The sequence below is a fragment of the Taudactylus pleione genome, unplaced genomic scaffold (genome assembly GCF_031769625.1).
Source record: "Taudactylus pleione unplaced genomic scaffold, aTauple2 ptg000073l, whole genome shotgun sequence".
Taxonomy (NCBI): domain Eukaryota; kingdom Metazoa; phylum Chordata; class Amphibia; order Anura; family Myobatrachidae; genus Taudactylus; species Taudactylus pleione.
This window is the reverse complement of record NW_028284475.1, coordinates 4053779-4078376: the sequence shown is the minus strand read 5'-3', so window position 1 is coordinate 4078376 and position 24598 is coordinate 4053779. Positions and strand designations below refer to the sequence as shown.

At 45.9% G+C, this 24598-nt stretch overlaps 1 protein-coding gene across 2 annotated transcripts in view; it reads right to left on the bottom strand.

The window, feature by feature from the left end:
- DCAF8 (DDB1 and CUL4 associated factor 8) overlaps positions 1-16238 on the bottom strand; it is a 35238-nt gene extending 19000 nt beyond the window's left edge. The window contains exons 1-10 of one of the 2 annotated variants that reach the window (XM_088467595.1): positions 16179-16238; positions 11775-11826; positions 11198-11297; positions 8966-9636; positions 5787-5927; positions 4640-4734; positions 4440-4550; positions 4054-4126; positions 3561-3618; positions 1138-1245 (exon numbers count right to left, since the gene is read on the bottom strand). In XM_088467595.1, coding sequence (XP_088323721.1) covers positions 1138-1245; positions 3561-3618; positions 4054-4126; positions 4440-4550; positions 4640-4734; positions 5787-5927; positions 8966-9636; positions 11198-11246 — 1306 coding nt within the window. In that variant the 5' untranslated portion in view covers positions 11247-11297; positions 11775-11826; positions 16179-16238. The other variant, XM_088467594.1, reaches the window with a different exon arrangement.
- Between the last annotated feature and the right edge of the window lie 8360 nt (positions 16239-24598).

Genomic DNA, 24598 nt, shown 5'->3' with positions numbered 1-24598 from the left:
ATGGGTACAACGCCGGAGATGGCAGGCGGCTGGTCAGGACGCAGGGTACAGAAGGGGCGCACAACAAATCAGGCCACGCCCGTACAGGGCCCCCACAATTCGTACAGTATTTTTATGAACAATATCCTAGTAATCTCGCGGCCGTACTTTTGCCAAAACAACAGAAAGAGGGGTGATACAATCCTTCATTGTTCCCCACGGAATATAGTTACATTGTAGACTGCAGTGTATCAACTGTCAGGTGCGGAACAGGACCACAATCACTTCTTACGTGTCCAAGGTCACCTGCAGTGCTTGGAAGGGTTTACAACACACAAAGTGCTACATTCAGAGAACGTTTTCGGCTCTCCCCAATAACGGAGCCCACAAGTGCCGTGATGCAGGTTCAAAGGCTAGGATGCAAAGATGTCTGTCCCGTGAGGCTTTTGTTTGGCCCATGATCCAGAACCAAATCCTGCCCCTTGAGACCCTCTAGCACTGCTCTACAAAGCCGTCTGCCCAGTCTGTGGTTCTATAATGGCCGTGGAACTACAGATCCCAGCACGCGAGGCCAGCAGGTATGCTGGGACAGTTCCAGACGGCTGTTTATCTCTTTGTCTACACAGGCTGCACAGGAGTTAAAACATTGTGATGTTATGTATTAGCATATAACAGCATAACGATAGAACCACATAGCTGGAAAGATTTAATGAGCTCTCACTGACTTCCAGAAACACAGCCTTAATGAGAATGCAGATTGGCGGTAGCAAGACAACAAAGCACACACAAAGGAATTAACGCCTTTATTAGAATATGAGACGGCAGAGGGCTGCAAACATCTGCAGTACACTATGGCAGTGGGAGGGTTAAAGTGCCAGCTAGAGATACCTACAATGTCTTGCAGTGCATGGAGTATAAAGGCAGAATGGAAACTATAGGAAAAGCCCCACAGTGCCTCCTGCTGGATAAACTGATCAATGCACTGGCAAATCTATACGAGGGAAAAGCCTTAATGAAACACTACATCATAAGCTATATTGTCCATCCCGGGATCCCGTACCCAACCCACCCAGGAGTAACATCTCAGGTCGCTGGTTCCCACACGTTTATTACAGCTGTATAAAACGCTACACTCGATTTTCAGGATGCCGCCCTTACCTGTGGCGTTATTTCTATGCCCTTTATACCGCTTGACGTACTGCGCGCCGTCGCTGTGTGAGGAGTTGAACAAGTAAATATCTTCGTCGTTGTAGCTGGTGAGGAGCTCTGGGAGAATAAAGTAACAAGGTTAATTAGAGCGACGCGGACTGTTAGGCAGCAACGTGTTCGCTCAGCGAGACCCGTGAAACAGCAGCAAATCCAGAGGACATCAAGCAGAACTTCATTAGCACGGTGGACCAAAATGTGGATAAAATGACAATTCATTGTAAGTAAATAAGGAAAAACAAAATAGGAACCACCTTATTTTAAAGAACAGCTGCTGGCAACATACAGCAGAATGAGCCACTCTAAGGGTTGCCGAATATTCCCGAGTATGTAACCCATGAAGCTGGCTACCATGATGGACTGCATAGATTTACATAGAAGGATGGAGGTTTGTGGCAGCCTAGGCGGGTATCTATTTATAGATATACAAACGAGAGCACGATTACGACATTGCCGTCGTGCTCTCGTTTGTATAGCTAGTGATGTCCTAGGACTGAACGTTCACCCGCTCAGTCCAGGCACATCCCTCATCCCCGCACATGCTGAACCTGACGTGATCGTCAGGCTGACCAGCATGTACGGGCGATGTCGGAAGCGACCAGCGGGCACGCGCATTGCTGGTCGCTTTCCGACCAAAACATGCCCGATTTGCAAGCGATTGCACGATATCGACGTCGTTATCATGCAATCGCTTGGCTAAATCGCTAAGTGGATACTCCCTTTAACTGACAAAATTGTTAGCTTTTTTGACCTGTATCATATCGGATTAGAAAGATGTGGGAGGAGCGTCAGCTGTCTTGGAGTGGGGAGAATAATTTCCGATACAGCTTTATTAACACATCAGATCAACAAAGGACTATGGGATATGAGGCATTCTACGGTGGCCCATAGCATTCTCCCACCCAACGTCTCACAACAGAGGACGACCTGGGCCCCCCAGTTAAGGTGCATACACGCGGTCAGATTTGTCAGATGAACGATTTGAACGATCTGGATGATTTGATGAACGATTTTACCAACAATTTGAACTACGAACGATTTTTGACGGCATTAAAATGAATGGAATCGTCCAAATCTGACTGCAAACACATCAGATGTCAGATATCGTTATCTGACATGCGGGAACGCGCATCGTTCAAACATGTCAGATATGTCAGGTTTTCCTTCAGATATAAACGATTTTTAAAATAGTTATCGTTCCGATCTGAAGAAAAATCTGACCGTGTGTATGCACCATATCTAACGTATGTGACTGTGCTGCACAGCAGTCTAATTAGACCTCGCCAGCTACTCACTTGAGACAGCCTGAAACTAAATAACCTGGCCCCGCTTCAAATTTGGGGGTCTGTACTGGACAGGGGTAAAGAGGCCGCTCCCTGTACTGGACCAGTGTCTCCACTGATATTGGTCATACAGCTTAACCTGTTCCCCCTATATACCAAATATGGGGTCTCGTCTGAACTGCTACAGTTACCTGAAGTATCAGTGTATCTCTATGGAAGGCCTGGCAAGGGGATCTGTATACTAATTGCATTTGCATATACTGAAGACCAAATCGTATTTCAAGATCAGCTTCTATACGCTGCACCTACATTTAGTGCCCATAGTCAGAGAACCTCCAGGGAGCAGGCATCTGCTCGGCACACTCAGGGTTAAACCAATCAGCATTGCACCCAGTAACGGAGTATGCCTCACACAGCGTGACACATTTACCGGCAGATGAGGAATATTTGCATGGCAATTGGCATTCAGCGTGAATTAGCCAAAGATGAATTCTCAAACAGCTTTTGCAGAGAAATATAAAGGGCTTGTTTTGCTAAAAACCCAGAGCAAATGCTTTTCTTTGTGTACTCTGCAGATCGTACGGAGAGAAACAGGAGAAGGGGCCAAACAGGCAAGGCCGGATCTAGAATCCATAACCCGTCCACTTAGACTGCACTGAGCACTCACAATGGCATCTGACGATTGCCATGTGCTACAGTATCAGGGTAGCCACAACTGAAGTCCATTACAAGACGCCCGCATATCACATGGTCCCCGGCCCCTCACAAACGCAGCACTGCAGGGTTTGCAATGACTGTAAACCATTTTCTGTGGGCTTTTAAGGAGCATTTAGGTCATGATCTTAAAAGGTCCCTGCAGCAGAGCGGAACAGATGCTAGTAAGCCTTTACTGAGGACATATAGTCTACAATATAGTCATGCCGGTCTATATTACACATTATGCTTAGGTGATCCCGAGTCACAGAGCAGTCACTATAAGCTATACGGACACGTTTTAATACTGAGTGCTGGATTTTAAGGCTTGTGGGTAGGAGGCCAAGGAAATATAACAAAGGATAGCAGAGATTTTGGAAATTTACAATATGTACTAACCTGTTCCATCGTGACTGTAGACAAGACAGGTGATGTTTGCTTTTGCCTCACTCGTTACCTGGAACACAAATACGGTTTAGGTGCATGAAGTGAAGGAACACAAGAGTTCGCAGACCCTCCAACATGACCCCTTCCACCAGGTACAAAATGCTCTGCTCCCGGTCTTCCCATTTAAAGTGATTGCCATCACCTGTGTTATAAACACCCTTCTCATCACATGACTAGTTCTACACAGGTGAATGCAATCATAAGTGGGAAGCCCGAAGCAGAGCATTTTGGGTCTGGAAGAAGGGGTCATGGAGGGTCTGCGTTTGGCAGACATGATCACAAATTACGTGGTCGTTTTATGGACAAGCTGAAACTATACAATGGACGCCAACTCCCTCCAAGCCAAACTGGTCAGAAAGGCACGTGGCTACAGCGATAACTACAGCAGCTCGAAGGACTAGCGACATTTATTCCAACGCCTGCAGAACATCCTAACTGGACTCACCAAATGATGAGGACAAAACTTTTTCAGGACGCCGTTATTTTCATTCTCGTTGATTTTCCGCTGGTCGTAGATCCTAGGGAAGGGGCGAGCCGTTAGATTAGAAACCAGTAAATGACGACCACCACTTTAATCTGTGTGACCTGCGCTCTAGACCTCTCCTGGATATGCACACAAATCTATCTTCAACCCTGTACAAGTTCTCTTCAGGTCCATGACGGAGCACCTAACGGGCTCAGCTGTTCCACCCGTTTGTCTGTATGCACCGAGTAGCACGTAAAACAGATATGTGGATACTTTCAGAAGTAACTGGCCCTTTACTTTCCATAGGAGGTAACACAGCAGGAGGACCACAAGGGGAAAAGAAATGACACAAAGGAAGCTCGTACCTGACGAACTGGTCTCGTCCTCCCACAGCAAACTGGTAAGTGTTAGCTGGATTAACGTAGATGGTGTACAGTCCGATTTTCTTTTCCTTCTCCTTTGTGACCACAAGTCGCCTTTATATGGGAGCAAGACACTTATTAAACAAAACCTAAGGCTGTGGTGTGGTATACTGAGAAGGGGGGGGGGGGGAATCTCTACTCACGATGCCGGCCGGTCTTGCCGTAGGTCGATTGTGAAGACCACAGCATCCTCGCCGGCTGACAAGAAAGTGCATGGGGAATCTGGTTCTAGAGCGAGCTGAGAGAGGCAAAGGAAATGGGCTGTGATCCATGACATGCTCTTTTGTTTCCAAACACCTATCTGGGGTGTGCAATGTTACGCCCATCGCCATGCCTGAAAGACCAGGACAAGATAAGGCCAACGATCTGCTCCACCCCCTTCCTCCAGCCCTACACCCAGCTTCACCCAGAAGGCTCAGTAATTCCTGGCGCAAACCTGGGAGCTGTACACGCGCATCTGAAGAAGACCCCACTATTCATCATTATTAACCCACAGACAGGACCTGGTGAAACCTCATTTTTACTGCAACAATTCTTTCAGCAAGAAACATCACAAGAATAACATGGGCCATAATATATAACATTGGTAATTTGGCAGGGCTGTCTTTATTTTTTTATTTAATAACAGTTATTTATATAGCGCACACATATCCCGCAGCGCTTTACCCAGTCTCATTCTATTATGATCCCCTAAATATACAGTGCCACGTAATAAGTTGCTAAAACATAAATAAAGATAATAATTTGCTTGTTTTCTGTCCCGTGCCAGTCATTTAAATGTTTATGAATATATATATATAAGAATATATATATATATATATATATATATAAGAATATATATATATATATATATATATATATATATATATTTTTTTTTTTTATTATTATTATTTATTTTCATTTTTTTTTTAAATAAAACCCCCAATAGAGAAACATTATAATTAGATTTGGATAATCCATAAAATGTTAATAAATAGGCTCAGTACTCAGGGGGGGGGGTAATTTGTGGGTGCCAATATTGTCACAGCCGACCAATCACTAGTAACCGCACAGGCAGGGGTCCCGTGCCGCAATGCCTTCTACGCTTCCCACACAGACTAGTCACCTGGGACGGGGTTACATGGTGATCCTGGCGAATTAGGCTAACATAAAATGGACGCGCGCTTTGTTAAACCTTTTTGATCCCCATACAAGTTAGCATTTTTAGTCTTCGGTAGAATTGTACTTTACAGATGAAGCACAGCTGAAAATTGTGACTTGACCACGAACGACACAGCACCCACCCCTCACCTTGTGTGAGGCCCCTTTGTGCTGGGCCACCCTCTTTGTGTTCTTGCAGCACTGAGTGGCTGAGAGCTCTGCAACGCGTACCTGCCCGTCGCGGGCGCACATGGCCAGTGTGGAGTCGCCACTGTTGGGCAGAAATTTTGCCTGAAGAAAAAAAAAAAAAAAGAAGGTCAAGATTACCAAACCAAATGTAAGACCCAGGGAGAGGTGGCACCCATCATCAATCATTAGGAGGGCTCAACCAATATTTAGGAGAGTGCAACCACTTGCTATCCCTATGGAATGTAGAAGCTCCATAACCATGAAGATTGGTCTAACTCATAAATAGCTTAAATGTATATTGTGGGCGAGTGGCAGCTGATTAAGGAGTCATACATAGGAGTAAATGGGATTCATACAGAGGTTCTTTGTCAGATCTGATCCCATCTCTGTGCTGTTGGAGTACCCTGTTCCTTACACTATATAACTTTCAGTCTGTAGGCTCTACTCTTCTTCTACGCTGAGACTATCCCTGTCACATGCAGCCCTGTGACAACCAGTACACCAAATAGACCCCATGAATAGGGGACGTGGCCTCTCAGGAAGGGGGCGTGGCTTTACAGCACCTCCCCTTTTTTAACATTCTGGGGGCGTGCCCAGCACTCCCACAGATACCAGGCTGCCCCCAGAGACTCTCTCCGCACTGCTGGTTGCCCCTCAGTGACTGGGAGCAGGGCGCTGCACAATAAAATCACAGTGCAGTGCTTGGCCCCTGGTCACTGAGGAGCAGCTGGCATTTAGCCGTCACCGCCTCAGTGGATAACACTCAGGGCCTGATTCAGACCCGGTCGCTAAGGTGCGTTCGCACGTAGCCTGCCGATGTGTGCAATCTGCGCATAAGACGCAGAGCATGTGCGCGAACCAGTCCATGCGATCACGAAGCGTTCACACCCTGTATACAGACGCTCCGCAAGCATGAGTGACAGGACGTGCTGTTTGTGGGTGGTGACAGGGGGAGGTCGATGGTAACGGGGGTGTGGTAGCGCGAACACAGGCGTGTGTGCATCTGAACGCCATTTCAGGGGCGTGCATAATTAAGACGCATCGTCAGCTTACACGTCACATGGCTGAAGTACACACAGCAGCACTCGCAGTGCTTGCGGTAGGGTATGGTCAGCCAAAAGTGCTGCGTATGGGTCCGATGTTACCGATTGTTGAATACACTTACTGGAGATGACGTGTGTTACTAAGGGAAAGTGGGCGTCTTGTGTCATACATACCGCGATCGCACGGCAAGACATAATGGGCGTGCTGCTGTCTTGCTAGCGACAGCGGGATTTGCATACTGCTGACGGCTGCGTGCGAACGCATCCTAGCGAATGGGTCTGAAATCAGGCCCTCAGTGCGGTCCACACCCCTAGTACTGCCACTGAGCTAAGGATCATCCCTTAGTAGAGACTATCACAGGAGAGCTAGAGAATGATAAGTGACGGAATTAGTGTTCAAAGGATAGGTGTTCCATATCCTGAATTACACCCAAGAGGTGCAGGCTTCCAGGATTATGCACTCCACAAAAAGACCTTTAGTCTTAGGATGGTGATCTCAAATCGAGGCGATGGTTTTCAGCTACAGACGAAAACAAAACTGAGATAGATGATCTGGGCTTTTTATAAACCCTCCTGATGGAGACCATGAGGGAGGAAGGGGTAGTCCGCAGTCTCCACCCAGTTCTGCCACCTGAAAGGCTTTGGAGCATACTTTGGAGGCGTTGCTTTGGGAAGAGTTACAAAATAATCTATACTTTCAACCGGGTTACCTGTATTACGTTTGAAGACCTCAGCACCCTGACTGGAGGGGGGCTAAGAATAGGAGGAGGGCTTTTCTTTTCTGGCTAAGTGCCCTGCCTCATATGGGTGCTGTTTAACCCCTAGCAGGAGTGTCCTTGGCTATAGAAGAATGCTACTAAAATACACTATAACAGATTCCTACGACATTACACAGCAATAGTGTACTAAAAATAGGTTTGGGGCCACGCTGGGAAAGGTGGTGCTTGTGTCTGACAAGGGAGGAGTACATCAGAAAACCATAGGGGGGAACTCCCAAAGGCAGCAGAGTCAGTCTCTAACACACGGACCTTCGGAGGTCTCAGGCACCTCTCCTATCACCTTGCCTGGGCTACACGTCTAATAGAGGACAAGGCGGAGTATGGGAAACAGAACACAAATGATGGAGACAGGGATATATATATATATATATATATATATATATATATATAGGAATGATAAGATAATACGGTAACTAAATGAATCAGGATTACACACGCATACATTGCTAAAATAGGGATATCAGTCAGAGGAAACTTGTCGATGTATTGCATCATCGATGCCAACTTGTTTCATTTGATTGTTAATGAAGATTATGTTAATAAAAACCAAACATCTTAACCTGAAGCTTAAGATCTGTATGTAATCTTTCCTGATACAAGCATCATTGTAACTGCGATTCCTTTAGGTATATCTACGTTAAGGGTGGGCAATAAGCTGCCTTCCAGCAACTAAAAATCCCAGCATGCATTTCAACATTTTTAGCACGGCCAAATAGCAAAACTGTGGCAAGGCATGCTGGTATGTGTAGTTATATAACAGCTGGGGGGCCCGCTTATTACCCACCCCTAATAGGTGTATACATAGAACAACTGTCCCCATCTGAGGTGTGCTGTGGCGCACACTGTACATTCTACTGTCTAAAAAGGAGATCATGAGGAACCGCTAGAGATGGCGATATCTCTCCACTTTCATCATTTCATATACCCAATGCAAAATCAATATAAGTAAAACAGCACATATTAGATCCTTGTTAGCATGGATCTATTAGTAATGCCTGGTACAGGAGAGCCGATAAGGCTATCCTTTGGAGCCTGCCCACTGCAGCAAACCCATGATTATATCCCTGGAAGATATATGCTACCATTAGTTCTGGCGCTCCGACAGTTCTGTAATAGAGGACCAGGAGAGACTGTGATTGGTCCATTTGCCTTCTGAGACTGCAATAGCTCCACCAACATATAATCTTTTCCCCATCTCCCACCTTCCAAACATCTCCAAAGAAGACCATGTACAATTTGGTGTAGCCATTGAGGAGCACGTTATTAAAACCACATTTGATAGTAAACGGAGAGAGGTCAATAATGTTTAGTTCTATACCTGAAATACGTTGCTTTTGTGGCCACTTTCAAACTCTAACACGGGTTTCCGCTTCACCCAGTCCCAAACCACCACCTTGAGGTCATCACTGCCACTTGCTAGCCAGGTGCCCCGCTGGTTAAAGTGCAGAGTGTTGACGCATCCAATGTGCCCGTCCAGGCCATGCAAGAGGCGAAACCTCTGTACAAACCCTCGCGCCCCACAGGCATCGTAAATGAAGCGATCGCTGCTACCAATCTCCCGCTGCCTGAGGGCCCGTAAAGCCCGCCAACGTGGCCGGGGGAGGGGAGTTTTCTCCGATGCCATCCAGTCTTCCAGGGCTTTCTCATCGTCAGAAGAGTCCTGGTCGTGATTGGCCCGCTTTCGTTGGCCTCTTTTACGGAGTCGATCTGCCTCCTCCTCCTCATCGTCGTCATCATCCTCAGAATGGGAGCGGTCATTTCCCTGATTCTCATCGTTGATGGAATAGTGACCGGTATCATCCATACTGTCAGAGTCTTTATCCTCCACTGAGCTCTCCGAGCAACTGTCTCTACTCTCAGCTCTGTTTGTACCAGCGTCATCGCCAGTGAGGCTCAAGCTGACATCAGAGGCCTCCACCTCAATGCCGGATGAGTTCTCCTTCCCTTCTTCCGCACCAGACATGTCTTCAGGACTACTGGAAAAACTACCTGTGAAGCCAACGAAAATACACGGGTTCAGAACGATCCCACAACATAATGAAATAGCATCGTCAAGCACCCATGACATTAATTTATTCCACCTTCAGACGACCAATTTACTCACTTGCTCCCGCCATCCTGCAACCTTCACTGACGTCAATGGCTTTTTTTTTGTAAACATTTTTACAGAGAGGAGTATTGCATTTAATCCCAGGACATCGAAAAAAAAAAAAAAACCATCTAGAATTATTGGATATACATGTCTGAAAAGCATAGAAGGAACTTGAAAAGTGCTGCGCTATGGCGGGACTCTTGCGGCCATGACGCCCTCCAAAAGCAGGAACAGTGTATTGATAGCACAGCAACACCAGAATGCTGCACTCTCCTAGCTGAAAACCAGTAGAGTGACAGGTAGACGTGAGGGGAGGGATCCAACCGGTCTTCTCTAACAGAGTGTAATATAATTCATCTATACATAGTATAAAGTCAAGTCCCTGCTATGCGTCTGTCTGTTTGGGCTAATCTCGAGAACCACTGGACGGATTTTGATGAGGTGGTCACTATTCTATAGAGCATTTGTGTAGGAAGGTTAAGCTGTGACGATTTTAGTAAAACAAGTCAATGAAAATACAGATGTCCGAGCACTTTCTTAGCTTACGCAGCCTAAACCATTAAAGATATATCACACCAATGGACTATATTTTATACCATGTAAAGATTAATACGTATTATCTGGTTACTCCAGAAAAATTCATGTAAGCTCTGATTATTGATACAAAATGTAATTTTTTTTCCCCTCTTCTTACCGTTGCCATTTCATTTATGTGAAAGGATTCTCAATTTCAAAAAAGTCCCTTTCCGGGTAAGAGTCTGCATTGACACGACAATAAATAAAGCACAGGGACAGACACTTAACGTGGCTGGAGTTTACCTTAGTGGAGACTGTATTTCTCATGGACAACTTTACGTGGCCCTTTTGCGTGCCATGTCAAAACAAAGGGCTCGATCCAAGTAGGTGCGATGTGCCGTTGCAATGGCGTTATAACAGCGGCAATGGCCCGGCACATCGCACCCTTCGCAGCCCGACTCGCCACTGAATTCGCCTGAACTTTCGGGAGAATCCGGGCTATCGTCAAGCATGGCCACTGTCGCAATGACTCGCACACGCCAGTACATCACATCGCACCCTTCACAGCCCGACTCGCCACTGAATTCGCCTGAACTTTCGGGAGAATCCGGGCTATCGTCAAGCATGGCCACTGTCGCAATGACTCGCACACGCGAGTACATCGCACCTAATTGGATCGAGCCCAAAAAGTCTTTTTACGTTGATGTCAAGAGGAAAAACTATTGTCATCCACAAGGCGATCTTATAAGACCATGGTTAAAATTAAAAAAAAAAGACTATCGCAGTAAATTCTAAATTGCTCCTGTGCGAAGCCAGAGGGGGGTTTGGTCGCTAGGTTTAGTTTTCAGTCATTTCCCCGCTCTTGGCATCACCAAATTTAAATATTAGTGATTAGGTCAAGAGCATATGAACCGTAACACCCCAGACCGACATTACACTTACCATTGTTTATGTCAGTCTTGCCCTCTGACATTTCCCCGTTAAACGACATGGCAAAACTCCTTGTGGTTTCTGTGTTCTATGCAGCAAAACTGCAAATTACCTAAAATAAGAAATCATATGAATTATTTATATACTTTATTTGCACTGTACAAAAACTTTTTTTTTGTTTTAATAAATGACGGCGTTACCGTGCTCCCTTTACGGAGGCTGCCATTTTGGAGACTGAACCATGCAGCCTATTAATGCACTAAAAACTCCGAAAATCAACAAGGAGGATGTAGTCAGCATACTGGCGCACACAATCCCAGCGCCGGAATCCCGACAACATTCGGAATCCAGTCTCCAGAATCCTGACGGGTATTAGGGTTAAGGATGGGAGAAGCGGAAGGAAGAACACTGTTAGGGTTAGGCTGCGGGATCTCCACCGTCAGGATTACGCTGCTGGAATTCTGACCGCCGGCATTATGAGCGCCGGGATCGCATACCCAACGCCAACGAGGCACTTTGTGCCTTAGTTAACTCAATAGGTCACAAAATGGCTGAGGGATTTTCAACATGCATACCAGAGTATACTCACCAGTGAATGATTACTTGGGCACTGCAAAATGTAAACACAGAAAGCACGAGGCCTGTGGAATACAAAGGGGAGGATAATGTAACACAGATATAATAAAGGCATGTCCACACAACTTACATAGAACGTCTAAGATGAGGAGAAGGAAAAATACATTCATCATAGGTAAATGGTGTCAACTCAACAAAGAGCAAAGTTTACGCCAATTAGCAAATTGTGATTACACTAACTTATTTGTGGACCAAAGACAAGTCGCCTAGTATAGACCTAGACTACGGATTCACACAATGCTGCTACAATTAAAAGGAGCTAGCATTGGGCACCAGCAGCTGCCCAGGTGATTTACAAAAGAATTAGCAAAAAAAAACAGAAGGGAAAGGAGCTGTCTGGGTGGTATCGCATGTATTTTTCCTATTTTTTAATAAAATGCTTGACTCTCTGTTTCTTTCAAGGCAGTGTCACACCACCAGGTTTCGGCTTTCAAAGAGAATAGCTAAAGCATAAAAGTTTGACAAAACATAACCCTGCATCATATGAGATACCTTAGAAAACATCAGCTCTGTTCATGGGCAATCGGTTTTTTTGAGAGAGGAAGGGGGGGGGGGGGGGAGGTTTTGACAAATAATAATCCCAAATCATAAATTACTTTAAAATTAGTTGTTTTTTTAAATTGGTTAGACTGGATCCTGTCATTCAGTCGATGTCAGCCCCATTCAATACTGTGATCCCAACATTTAAGAACGTGGGGCGTGGATACAAACATACAGGTCTAAAAATCCCCAGGACTTTCCTGCATCATACCACATAAGAAACATAGTAACAACAACTACAAAACAAAAGTAGCATTATGACATGGGGGAAGGACAGCAACTAGTTGGGACATCCCCAAGCAGAGGCAGGTTATCTATTAGGCAACCTAGGCTGCTCCCTAGAAACCAATGGGCACTGGGGGGACTGGACTGATGAAACTCAATGTTTTGTGTCTTTTCTTGGCAAATGGAAGGGGGCTCAAACCCAGTGAGCTGCTTAGGGCCACATGGGCCCTCAGCAATATACCTAAACAATAGGAAAGGTTCAGAGACAAATATAAGCAGTGGTAAAGCGAAGGCAAACAATAAGGGCAAGGAAAGGGGGAGAGGGGATAAAGAGGAGGGGCAGCAAGTAGATTGAAAAAGGGGGAGGAACAGCAGAAAGAGGGGGTCACACGTGTGCACAAAGGGGAACAGAACGGAGTGTGGTGACATGTAAATGAAATGTGAAAGTGGAAGTAGCAGCACACTATAACAATGAGTGTAAAAGATGGGGGCACTACAAAAAGATAAAGTAAAAGTAGGGACTCTATATGCATACAAAGACACAGGGTAATATATACACAAGGAGAGTGCTTGAGAGGTGCGAGGCATAAGCAAGGAAAGTAAAAGATGGGGAGACACTACCAGAAAAGGGGTGACTTGTAAATAAGGAAGGTAAAAAGAGGAGTTAGAACGCAGAAAAGCTAAATATGAACAAGGAACGTGAAAAGGGGACTACACGTAAAATGGGGTGATGTGTAATATAAAGAGGGGCGTCAGACATGTAAACAATGATAGTAAAGATGGGTATACACTAGAAAATTGATGACTTGTATGTAAGAAGGGGGTGACTATACATAAAGGGGGTATCTGACATGTAATTAGGAGAGCGTAACAGGGGGTGTCAGATATGTAAACAAGGATGGTACGTGTGTGAGGGGGTGACTTTAAATAAAGGGGGCATCTGACACGTAATTAGGAGAGCGTAAGAGGGGGGGTCAGATATGTAAACAAGGATGGTGTGTGCGCGTGTGAGGGGGTTGACATGTAAATAAGGATGTTGTAACGGGGTGACAGGACCAATACAGGGGGGGTCAGACATGTAAATAAGGAGGGTGTAAGGGGGTGACAGAACCTATATAGGGGGTCAGACATGTAATAAGGATGTTGTAACGGGGTGACAGGACCAATACAGGGGGGGTCAGACATGTAAATAAGGAGGGTGTAAGGGGGTGACAGGACCTATATAGGGGGTCAGACATGTAAATATGGAGGGAGTAAAGGGTGACAGGACCTATACAGGGGGTCAGACATGTAAATAAGGAGGATTAAGGGGGTGACAGGACCTATATAGGGGGTCAGACATGTAAATAAGGAGGGTGTAAGGGGGTGACAGGACTTATATAGGGGGTCAGACATGTAAATAAGGAGGGTGTAAGGGGGTGACATAACCTATATAGGGGGTCAGACATGTAATAAGGATGTTGTAACGGGGTGACAGGACCAATACAGGGGGGGTCAGACATGTAAATAAGGAGGGTGAAAGGGGGTGACAGGACCTATACAGGGGGTCAGACATGTAAATATGGAGGGAGTAAAGGGTGACAGGACCTATACAGGGGGTCAGACATGTAAATAAGGAGGGTGTAAGGGGGTGACAGGACCTATATAGGGGGTCAGACATGTAAATAAGGAGGGTGTAAGGGGGTGACAGGACTTATATAGGGGTCAGACATGTAAATAAGGAGGGTGTAAGGGGGTGACAGGACTTATATAGGGGGTCAGACATGTAAATAAGGAGGGTGTAAGGGGGTGACAGGACCTATATAGGGGGTCAGACATGTAAATAAGGAGGGTGTAAGGGGGTGACAGGACCTATATAGGGGGTCAGACATGTAAATAAGGAGGGCGTAAGGGGGTGACAGGACATATACAGGGGGTCAGACATGTAAATAAGGAGGGCGCAGGGGGTGACAGAACCTATACAGGGGGTCAGACATGTAAATAAGGAGGGTGTAAGGGGGTGCCAGGACCTATATAGGGGGTCAGACATGTAAATAAGAAGGGTGTAAGGGGGTGACAGAACCTATACAGGGGGTCAGACATGTAAATAAGGAGGGTGTAAGGGGGTGACAGGACCTATACAGGGGGTCAGACATTTAAATAAGGAGGGCGTAAGGGGGTGACAGGACCTATATAGGGGGTCAGACATGTAAATAAGGAGGGAGTAAAGGGTGACAGGACCTATATAGGGGGTCAGACATGTAAATAAGAAGGGAGTAAAGGGTGACAGGACCTATACAGGGGGTCAGACATGTAAATAAGGAGGGCGTAAGGGGGTGACAGGACCTATACAGGGGGTCAGACATGTAAATAAGGAGGGTGTAAGGAAGTGACAGGACTTATACAGGGGGTCAGACATGTAAATAAGGAGGGTGTAAGGGGGTGACAGGACCTATATAGGGGGTCAGACATGTAAATAAGGAGGGTGTAAGGGGGTGACAGGACCTATATAGGGGGTCAGACATGTAAATAAGGAGGGCGTAAGGGGGTGACAGGACATATACAGGGGGTCAGACATGTAAATAAGGAGGGCGCAGGGGGTGACAGAACCTATACAGGGGGTCAGACATGTAAATAAGGAGGGTGTAAGGGGGTGCCAGGACCTATATAGGGGGTCAGACATGTAAATAAGGAGGGTGTAAGGGGGTGACAGAACCTATACAGGGGGTCAGACATGTAAATAAGGAGGGTGTAAGGGGGTGACAGGACCTATACAGGGGGTCAGACATTTAAATAAGGAGGGCGTAAGGGGGTGACAGGACCTATATAGGGGGTCAGACATGTAAATAAGGAGGGAGTAAAGGGTGACAGGACCTATATAGGGGGTCAGACATGTAAATAAGAAGGGAGTAAAGGGTGACAGGACCTATACAGGGGGTCAGACATGTAAATAAGGAGGGCGTAAGGGGGTGACAGGACCTATACAGGGGGTCAGACATGTAAATAAGGAGGGTGTAAGGGGGTGACAGGACTTATACAGGGGGTCAGACATGTAAATAAGGAGGGTGTAAGGGGGTGACAGGACCTATACAGGGGGGTCAGACATGTAAATAAGGAGGGCGTAAGGGGGTGACAGGACCTATATAGGGGGTCAGACATGTAAATAAGGAGGGTGTAAGGGGGTGACAGGACCTATATAGGGGGTCAGACATGTAAATAAGGAGGGTGTAGGAAGGGGGATGAGACAGGACATACACGGCCGGGACCTGTACACGGCATACAGCAAAGGCCGGGCAGTGCGGTCTAGCTCCAGGTGTATGGAGCGGGGGTCCCGGCTGTGGTGCCTGGGGAAGGGAGGCCCAGTCCCGTGTGATGAGGGCCGGACAGTCCGGGGCAGGACCGAGCCGTACTAATAACCGGAACCCACCGAGGCTGACCGGGAGGGGGCGATTCGGTGCCCGGGAGCAGGGTTCTGGGCCCGGGCTGCGAAGATCCGTATCCCCGATGGGTGATTACAGGCCCCAGCTGGGGGAGCTCAGCTCATCCGATCAGCTGCAGCCATGTCCTGCCCGACTCCTCCCCCGACTGACGGCAGAACCTGCGCGACACTCACCGCTTTACTGCTGGGGGCCGCAGCCAGGCCTGATTACTGCTCCATGTGCCCACCTTACACAGGGTCACTACTGTGTTATATACCTCACACAGGGTCACTACTGTGTTATATACCTCACACAGGGTCACTACTGTGTTATATACCTCACACAGGGTCACTACTGTGTTATATACCTCACACAGGGTCACTACTGTGTTATATACCTCACACAGGGTCACTAATGTGTTATATACATCACACAGGGTCACTACTGTGTTATATACATCACACAGGGTCACTACTGTGTTATATACCTCACACAGGGTCACTACTGTGTTATATACCTCACACAGGGTCACTACTGTGTTATATACCTCACACAGGGTCACTACTGTGTTATATACCTCACACAGGGTCACTACTGTGTTATATACATCACACAGGGTCACTACTGTGTTATATACCTCACACAGGGTCACTACTGTGTTATATACCTCACACAGGGTCACTACTGTGTTATATACCTCACACAGGGTCACTACTGTGTTATATACCTCACACAGGGTCACTACTGTGTTATATACCTCACACAGGGTCACTACTGTGTTATATACATCACACAGGGTCACTACTGTGTTATATACCTCACACAGGGTCACTACTGTGTTATATACCTCACACAGGGTCACTACTGTGTTATATACCTCACACAGGGTCACTACTGTGTTATATACCTCACACAGGGTCACTACTGTGTTATATACCTCACACAGGGTCACTACTGTGTTATATACCTCACACAGGGTCACTACTGTGTTATATACCTCACACAGGGTCACTACTGTGTTATATACCTCACACAGGGTCACTACTGTGTTATATACCTCACACAGGGTCACTACTGTGTTATATACCTCACACAGGGTCACTACTGTGTTATATACCTCACACAGGGTCACTACTGTGTTATATACCTCACACAGGGTCACTACTGTGTTATATACCTCACACAGGGTCACTACTGTGTTATATACCTCACACAGGGTCACTACTGTGTTATATACCTCACACAGGGTCACTACTGTGTTATATACCTCACACAGGGTCACTACTGTGTTATATACCTCACACAGGGTCACTACTGTGTTATATACCTCACACAGGGTCACTACTGTGTTATATACCTCACACAGGGTCACTACTGTGTTATATACCTCACACAGGGTCACTACTGTGTTATATACCTCACACAGGGTCACTGCTGTGTTATATACCTCACACAGGGTCACTGCTGTGTTATATACCTCACACAGGGTCACTGCTGTGTTATATACCTCACACAGGGTCACTGCTGTGTTATATACCTCACACAGGGTCACTGCTGTGTTATATACCTCACACAGGGTCACTGCTGTGTTATATACCTCACACAGGGTCACTGCTGTGTTATATACCTCACACAGGGTCACTGCTGTGTTATATACCTCACACAGGGTCACTGCTGTGTTATATACCTCACACAGGGTCACTGCTGTGTTATATACCTCACACAGGGTCACTGCTGTGTTATATACCTCACACAGGGTCACTGCTGTGTTATATACCTCACACAGGGTCACTGCTGTGTTATATACCTCACACAGGGTCACTGCTGTGTTATATACCTCACACAGGGTCACTGCTGTGTTATATACCTCACACAGGGTCACTGCTGTGTTATATACCTCACACAGGGTCACTGCTGTGTTATATACCTCACACAGGGTCACTGCTGTGTTATATACCTCACACAGGGTCACTGCTGTGTTATATACCTCACACAGGGTCACTGCTGTGTTATATACCTCACACAGGGTCACTGCTGTGTTATATACCTCACACAGGGTCACTGCTGTGTTATATACCTCACACAGGGTCACTGCTGTGTTATATACCTCACACAGGGTCACTGCTGTGTTATATACCTCACACAGGGTCACTGCTGTGTTATATACCTCACACAGGGTCACTGCTGTGTTATATACCTCACACAGGGTCACTGCTGTGTTATATACCTCACACAGGGTCACTGCTGTGTTATATACCTCACACAGGGTCACTGCTGTGTTATATACCTCACACAGGGTCACTGCTGTGTTATATACCTCACACAGGGTCACTGCTGTGTTATATACCTCACACAGGGTCACTGCTGTGTTATATACCTCACACAGGGTCACTGCTGTGTTATATACCTCACACAGGGTCACTGCTGTGTTATATACCTCACACAGGGTCACTGCTGTGTTATATACCTCACACAGGGTCACTGCTGTGTTATATACCTCACACAGGGTCACTGCTGTGTTATATACCTCACACAGGGTCACTGCTGTGTTATATACCTCACACAGGGTCACTGCTGTGTTATATACCTCACACAGGGTCACTGCTGTGTTATATACCTCACACAGGGTCACTGCTGTGTTATATACCTCACACAGGGTCACTGCTGTGTTATATACCTCACACAGGGTCACTGCTGTGTTATATACCTCACACAGGGTCACTGCTGTGTTATATACCTCACACAGGGTCACTGCTGTGTTATATACCTCACACAGGGTCACTGCTGTGTTATATACCTCACACAGGGTCACTGCTGTGTTATATACCTCACACAGGGTCACTGCTGTGTTATATACCTCACACAGGGTCACTGCTGTGTTATATACCTCACACAGGGTCACTACAGTGTTATATACCTCACACAGGGTCACTACTGTGTTATATACCTCACACAGGGTCACTACTGTGTTATATACCTCACACAGGGTCACTACAGTGTTATATACCTCACACAGGGTCACTACTGTGTTATATGCCTCACACAGGGTCACTACTGTGTTATATGCCTCACACAGGGTCACTACAGTGTTATATGCCTCACACAGGGTCACTACTGTGTTATATGCCTCACACAGGGTCACTACTGTGTTATATGCCTCACACAGGGTCACTACTGTGTTATATGCCTCACACAGGGTCACTACTGTGTTATATGCCTCACACAGGGTCACTACTGTGTTATATGCCTCACACAGGGTCACTACTGTTATATGCCTCACACAGGGTCACTACTGTGTTATATACCTCACACAGGGTCACTACAGTGTTATATACCTCACACAGGGTCACTACTGTGTTATATACCACACACAGGGTCACTACTGTGTTATATACCTCACACAGGGTCACTACTGTGTTATATGCCTCACACAGGGTCACTACTGTGTTATATGCCTCACACAGGGTCACTACTGTGTTATATGCCTCACACAGGGTCACTACTGTGTTATATGCCTCACACAGGGTCACTACAGTGTTATATACCTCACACAGGGTCACTACTGTGTTATATACCTCACACAGGGTCACTACTGTGTTATATGCCTCACACAGGGTCACTACTGTGTTATATGCCTCACACAGGGTCACTACTGTGTTATATGCCTCACACAGGGTCACTACTGTGTTATATGCATCACACAGGGTCACTACTGTGTTATATACCTCACACAGGGTCACTACTGTGTTATATGCCTCACACAGGGTCACTACTGTGTTATATGCCTCACACAGGGTCACTACTGTGTTATATGCATCACACAGGGTCACTACTGTGTTATATGCCTCACACAGGGTCACTACTGTGTTATATGCCTCACACAGGGTCACTACAGTGTTATATACATCACACAGGGTCACTACTGTGTTATATACCTCATACAGGGTCACTACTGTGTTATATACCATACACAGAGTGACTACTGTGTTATATACCTCACACAGGGTCACTACTGTGTTATATACCTCACACAGGGTCACTACTGTGTTATATACCTGACACAGGGTGACTACTGTGTTATATACCTCACACAGGGTCACTACAGTGTTATATACCTCACACAGGGTCACTACTGTGTTATATACCTCACACAGGGTGACTACTGTGTTATATACTTCACACAGGGTCACTACAGTGTTATATACATCACACAGGGTCACTACTGTGTTATATACCTCACACAGGGTCACTACTGTGTTATATACCTCACACAGGGTCACTACTGTGTTATATGCCTCACACAGGGTCACTACAGTGTTATATACCTCACACAGGGTCACTACTGTGTTATATACCTCACACAGGGTCACTACTGTGTTATATACCTCACACAGGGTCACTACTGTGTTATATACATCACACAGGGTCACTACTGTGTTATATACCTCACACAGGGTCACTACTGTGTTATATACCTCACACAGGGTCACTACTGTGTTATATACATCATACAGGGTCACTACTGTGTTATATACCTCATACAGGGTCACTACTGTGTTATATACATCACACAGGGTGACTACAGTGTTATATACCTCATACAGGGTCACTACTGTGTTATATACCATACACAGAGTCACTACTGTTATATACCTCACACAGAGTCACTACTGTGTTATATACCTCACACAGTCACTACTGTGTTATATACCTCACACAGGGTCACTACTGTGTTATATACCTCACACAGGGTCACTACTGTGTTATATACCTCACACAGGGTCACTACTGTGTTATATACCTCACACAGGGTCACTACTGTGTTATATACCTCATACAGGGTCACTACTGTGTTATATACCTAATACAGGGTCACTACTGTGTTATATACATCACACAGGGTCACTACAGTGTTATATACATCATACAGGGTCACTACTGTGTTATATACCTCATACAGGGTCACTACTGTGTTATATACCATACACAGAGTCACCACTGTGTTATATACCTCACACAGAGTCACCGCTGTGTTATATACCTCACACAGAGTCACCGCTGTGTTATATACCTCACACAGAGTCACCGCTGTGTTTTATACCTCACAGAGTCATCGCTGTGCTATATACCTCACACAGAGTCACCGCTGTCATATACCTCACACAGAGTCACCGCTGTGTTATATACCTCACACAGAGTCACCGCTGTGTTATATACCACACACAGAGTCACTGCTGTGTTATATACCACACACAGAGTCACTGCTGTGTTATATACCACACACAGAGTCACTGCTGTGTTATATACCTCACACAGGGTCACTGCTGTGTTATATACCTCACACAGGGTCACTGCTGTGTTATATACCACACACAGAGTCACTGCTGTGTTATATACCACACACAGTCACTGCTGTGTTATATACCTCACACAGAGTCACTGCTGTGTTATATACCTCACACAGAGTCACTGCTGTGTTATATACCTCACACAGAGTGACTGCTGTGTTATATACCTCACACAGGGTCACTGCTGTGTTATACACCTCACACAGAGTCACTACTGTGTTATATACCTCATACAGGTCACTACTGTGTTATATGCCTCTTACAGGTCACTACTGTGTTATATACCACACACAGAGTCACTGTTGTGTTATATACCTGACACAGAGTCACTACTGTGTTATATACCTCACACAGGGTCACTACTGTGTTATATACCTCACACAGAGTCACTACTGTGTTATATACCTCATACAGGGTCACTACTGTGTTATATACCTCATACAGGGTCACTACTGTGTTATATACCACACACAGGGTCACTGCTGTGTTATATACCTCACACAGAGCCGCTACTTTGTTATATATCTCACACAGAGTGCTGTGTTATATACCTCACACTGGGTCACTGCAGTGTTATATACCTCACACAGGGTCACTGCTGTTATATACCTCACACAGGGTCTCTGCTGTGTTATATACCTCATACAGGGTCACTACTGTGTTATATACCTCACACAGGGTCACTGCTGTTATATACCACACACAGGGTCACTGCTGTGTTATATACCTCACACAGAGTCACTGCTGTGTTATATACCTCATACAGGGTCACTGCTGTGTTATATACCTCACACAGAGTCACTACTTTGTTATATACCTCACACAGAGTGACTGCTGTGTTATATACCTCACACAGGGTCACTACTGTGTTATATACCTCACACAGGGTCACTGCTGTGTTATATACCTCACACAGGGTCACTACTGTGTTATATACCACACACAGGGTCACTACTGTGTTATATACCACACACAGGGTCACTGCTGTGTTATATACCTCACACAGAGTCACTAGTGTTATATGCCTCATACAGAGTCACTACTGTTATATAAACCTCATATAGAGTCACTACTGTGCTATATTTCTCACATAAGGTCACTACAGTGTTATATACATCACACAGGGTCACTACTGTGTTATATAACTCACACAGGGTCGCTACTGTGTTATATACCTCACACAGGGTCACTACTGTGTTATATGCCTCATACGGTGTCACTACAGTGTTATATACCTCACACAGGGTCAGTGCTGTTATATACATCACACAGAGTCACTGCTGTGTTATATACCTCACACAGAGTCACTGCTGTGTTATATACCTCACATAGGGTCACTGCTGTGCTATATAGCTCATAACGGGTCACTACTGTTTCATTTACCTCATAGATGGGCATAATTTTTGCAAATTCATCAAAAATCCTTCCTTTTACTCAATTCTATATATACAGGCTGTATATTAAATGGCTGCAATCAAGATGAATTTGCTAAAATTATACATTTTCTCATCCTTGCACATTATTATAATTTGTTTTTCAATAATTAAGATTTGTCCACCCTCCTATATCCCACATGCCCCACCTTTGGAATACCCGGGTCCTTTCTTTCCAGCACAGACTCACAGTCTGCTACAGGCAAAAGTGTATTATATTGAAGCTGTATTTTATAAATTACTTTTTTGATATATGTCTGCTTGGCTTGTTGGCGAGCCGCATGAATAAAAATATGTACGCGTTAAAAAGTGCATTCATGTGTTATCATTCATATGGTCCACTGATCGATGGGATCACACACAGGGGAGAACGATAAAAACACGATCACATAGGGTGAAGAAGGCCTTAGCTAATGCAAGAACACACGAGGATGCCGGTCACAAGTTCAATTGGAAGCCGCTACATGCTGAAATCCGCAAGTGCATTAACAACGGGTTGATATTTAAAAGACTGGAGTCACAAGTGGATCATTGATGGAGTCGAATCCAATGCGTTTAACACGCAAATAGGATATACCGGAGGGGTTATACACCCAAGATTCCCTAAAGCTCTTGAACTGCTCCTTGATTTATCTGCTCTCTGGGTGACAAGCAGTAGTTATACATCTGTAAGGTGTTTCTAAGCAGTACACATTCTATAAGCCGCTACGGGCATGAATCTGTATGGGCAAAGAGACTGGCAACATTTTACTCTCTCTGAGATGTCAATGGGGTTCCCTGTGGTTATTACTGTGTCATTAAGGTATCTCTCTCCAGCTAGCGGAAGTGGGATATGTCATTCCAGATAGTTTCTTAGCACAGTAGCCTATAGACTGTCTCTCTCCTCAGTTGCTGTCTTACTATCTGTAAGGGGAATAAAGCTGGGTACACACTTGGATCGGCCAACCCGCCGACCTAACGATTGGCGATATATCGGCTGTTTGATTGAACGCCTCTTTCTCTGACAGGACACATCACACAGAGATGTATCACTCCGCCCCTCTTTCTCTGACAGGACACATCACACAGAGATGTATCACTCCGCCCCTCTTTCTCTGACAGGACACATCACACAGAGCTGTATCACTCCTCCCCTCTTTCTCTGACAGGCACATCACACAGAGCTGTATCACTCCTCCCCTCTTTCTCTGACAGGGCACATCACACAGAGCTGTATCACTCCTCCCCTCTTTCTCTGACAGGCACATCACACAGACCTGTATCACTCCTCCCCTCTTTCTCTGACAGGCACATCACACAGAGCTGTATCACTCCTCCCCTCTTTCTCTGACAGGACACATCACACAGAGCTGTATCACTCCTCCCCTCTTTCTCTGACAGGGCACATCACACAGAGATGTATCACTCCGCCCCTCTTTCTCTGACAGGACACATCACACAGAGCTGTATCACTCCTCCCCTCTTTCTCTGACAGGCACATCACACAGAGCTGTATCACTCCTCCCCTCTTTCTCTGACAGGCACATCACACAGAGCTGTATCACTCCTCCCCTCTTTCTCTGACAGGGCACATCACACAGAGCTGTATCACTCCTCCCCTCTTTCTCTGACAGGCACATCACACAGACCTGTATCACTCCTCCCTCTCTCTCTGACAGGGCACATCACACAGAGCTGTATCACTCCTCCCCTCTTTCTCTGACAGGGCACGTCACACAGACCTGTATCACTCCTCCCCTCTCTCTCTGACAGGGAACATCACATAGTGGGCCTAATTCAGACCTGCTCGCAAGCGGGTCGAAGTTGCCCAAGTGCACATGCGCACGACGGAGG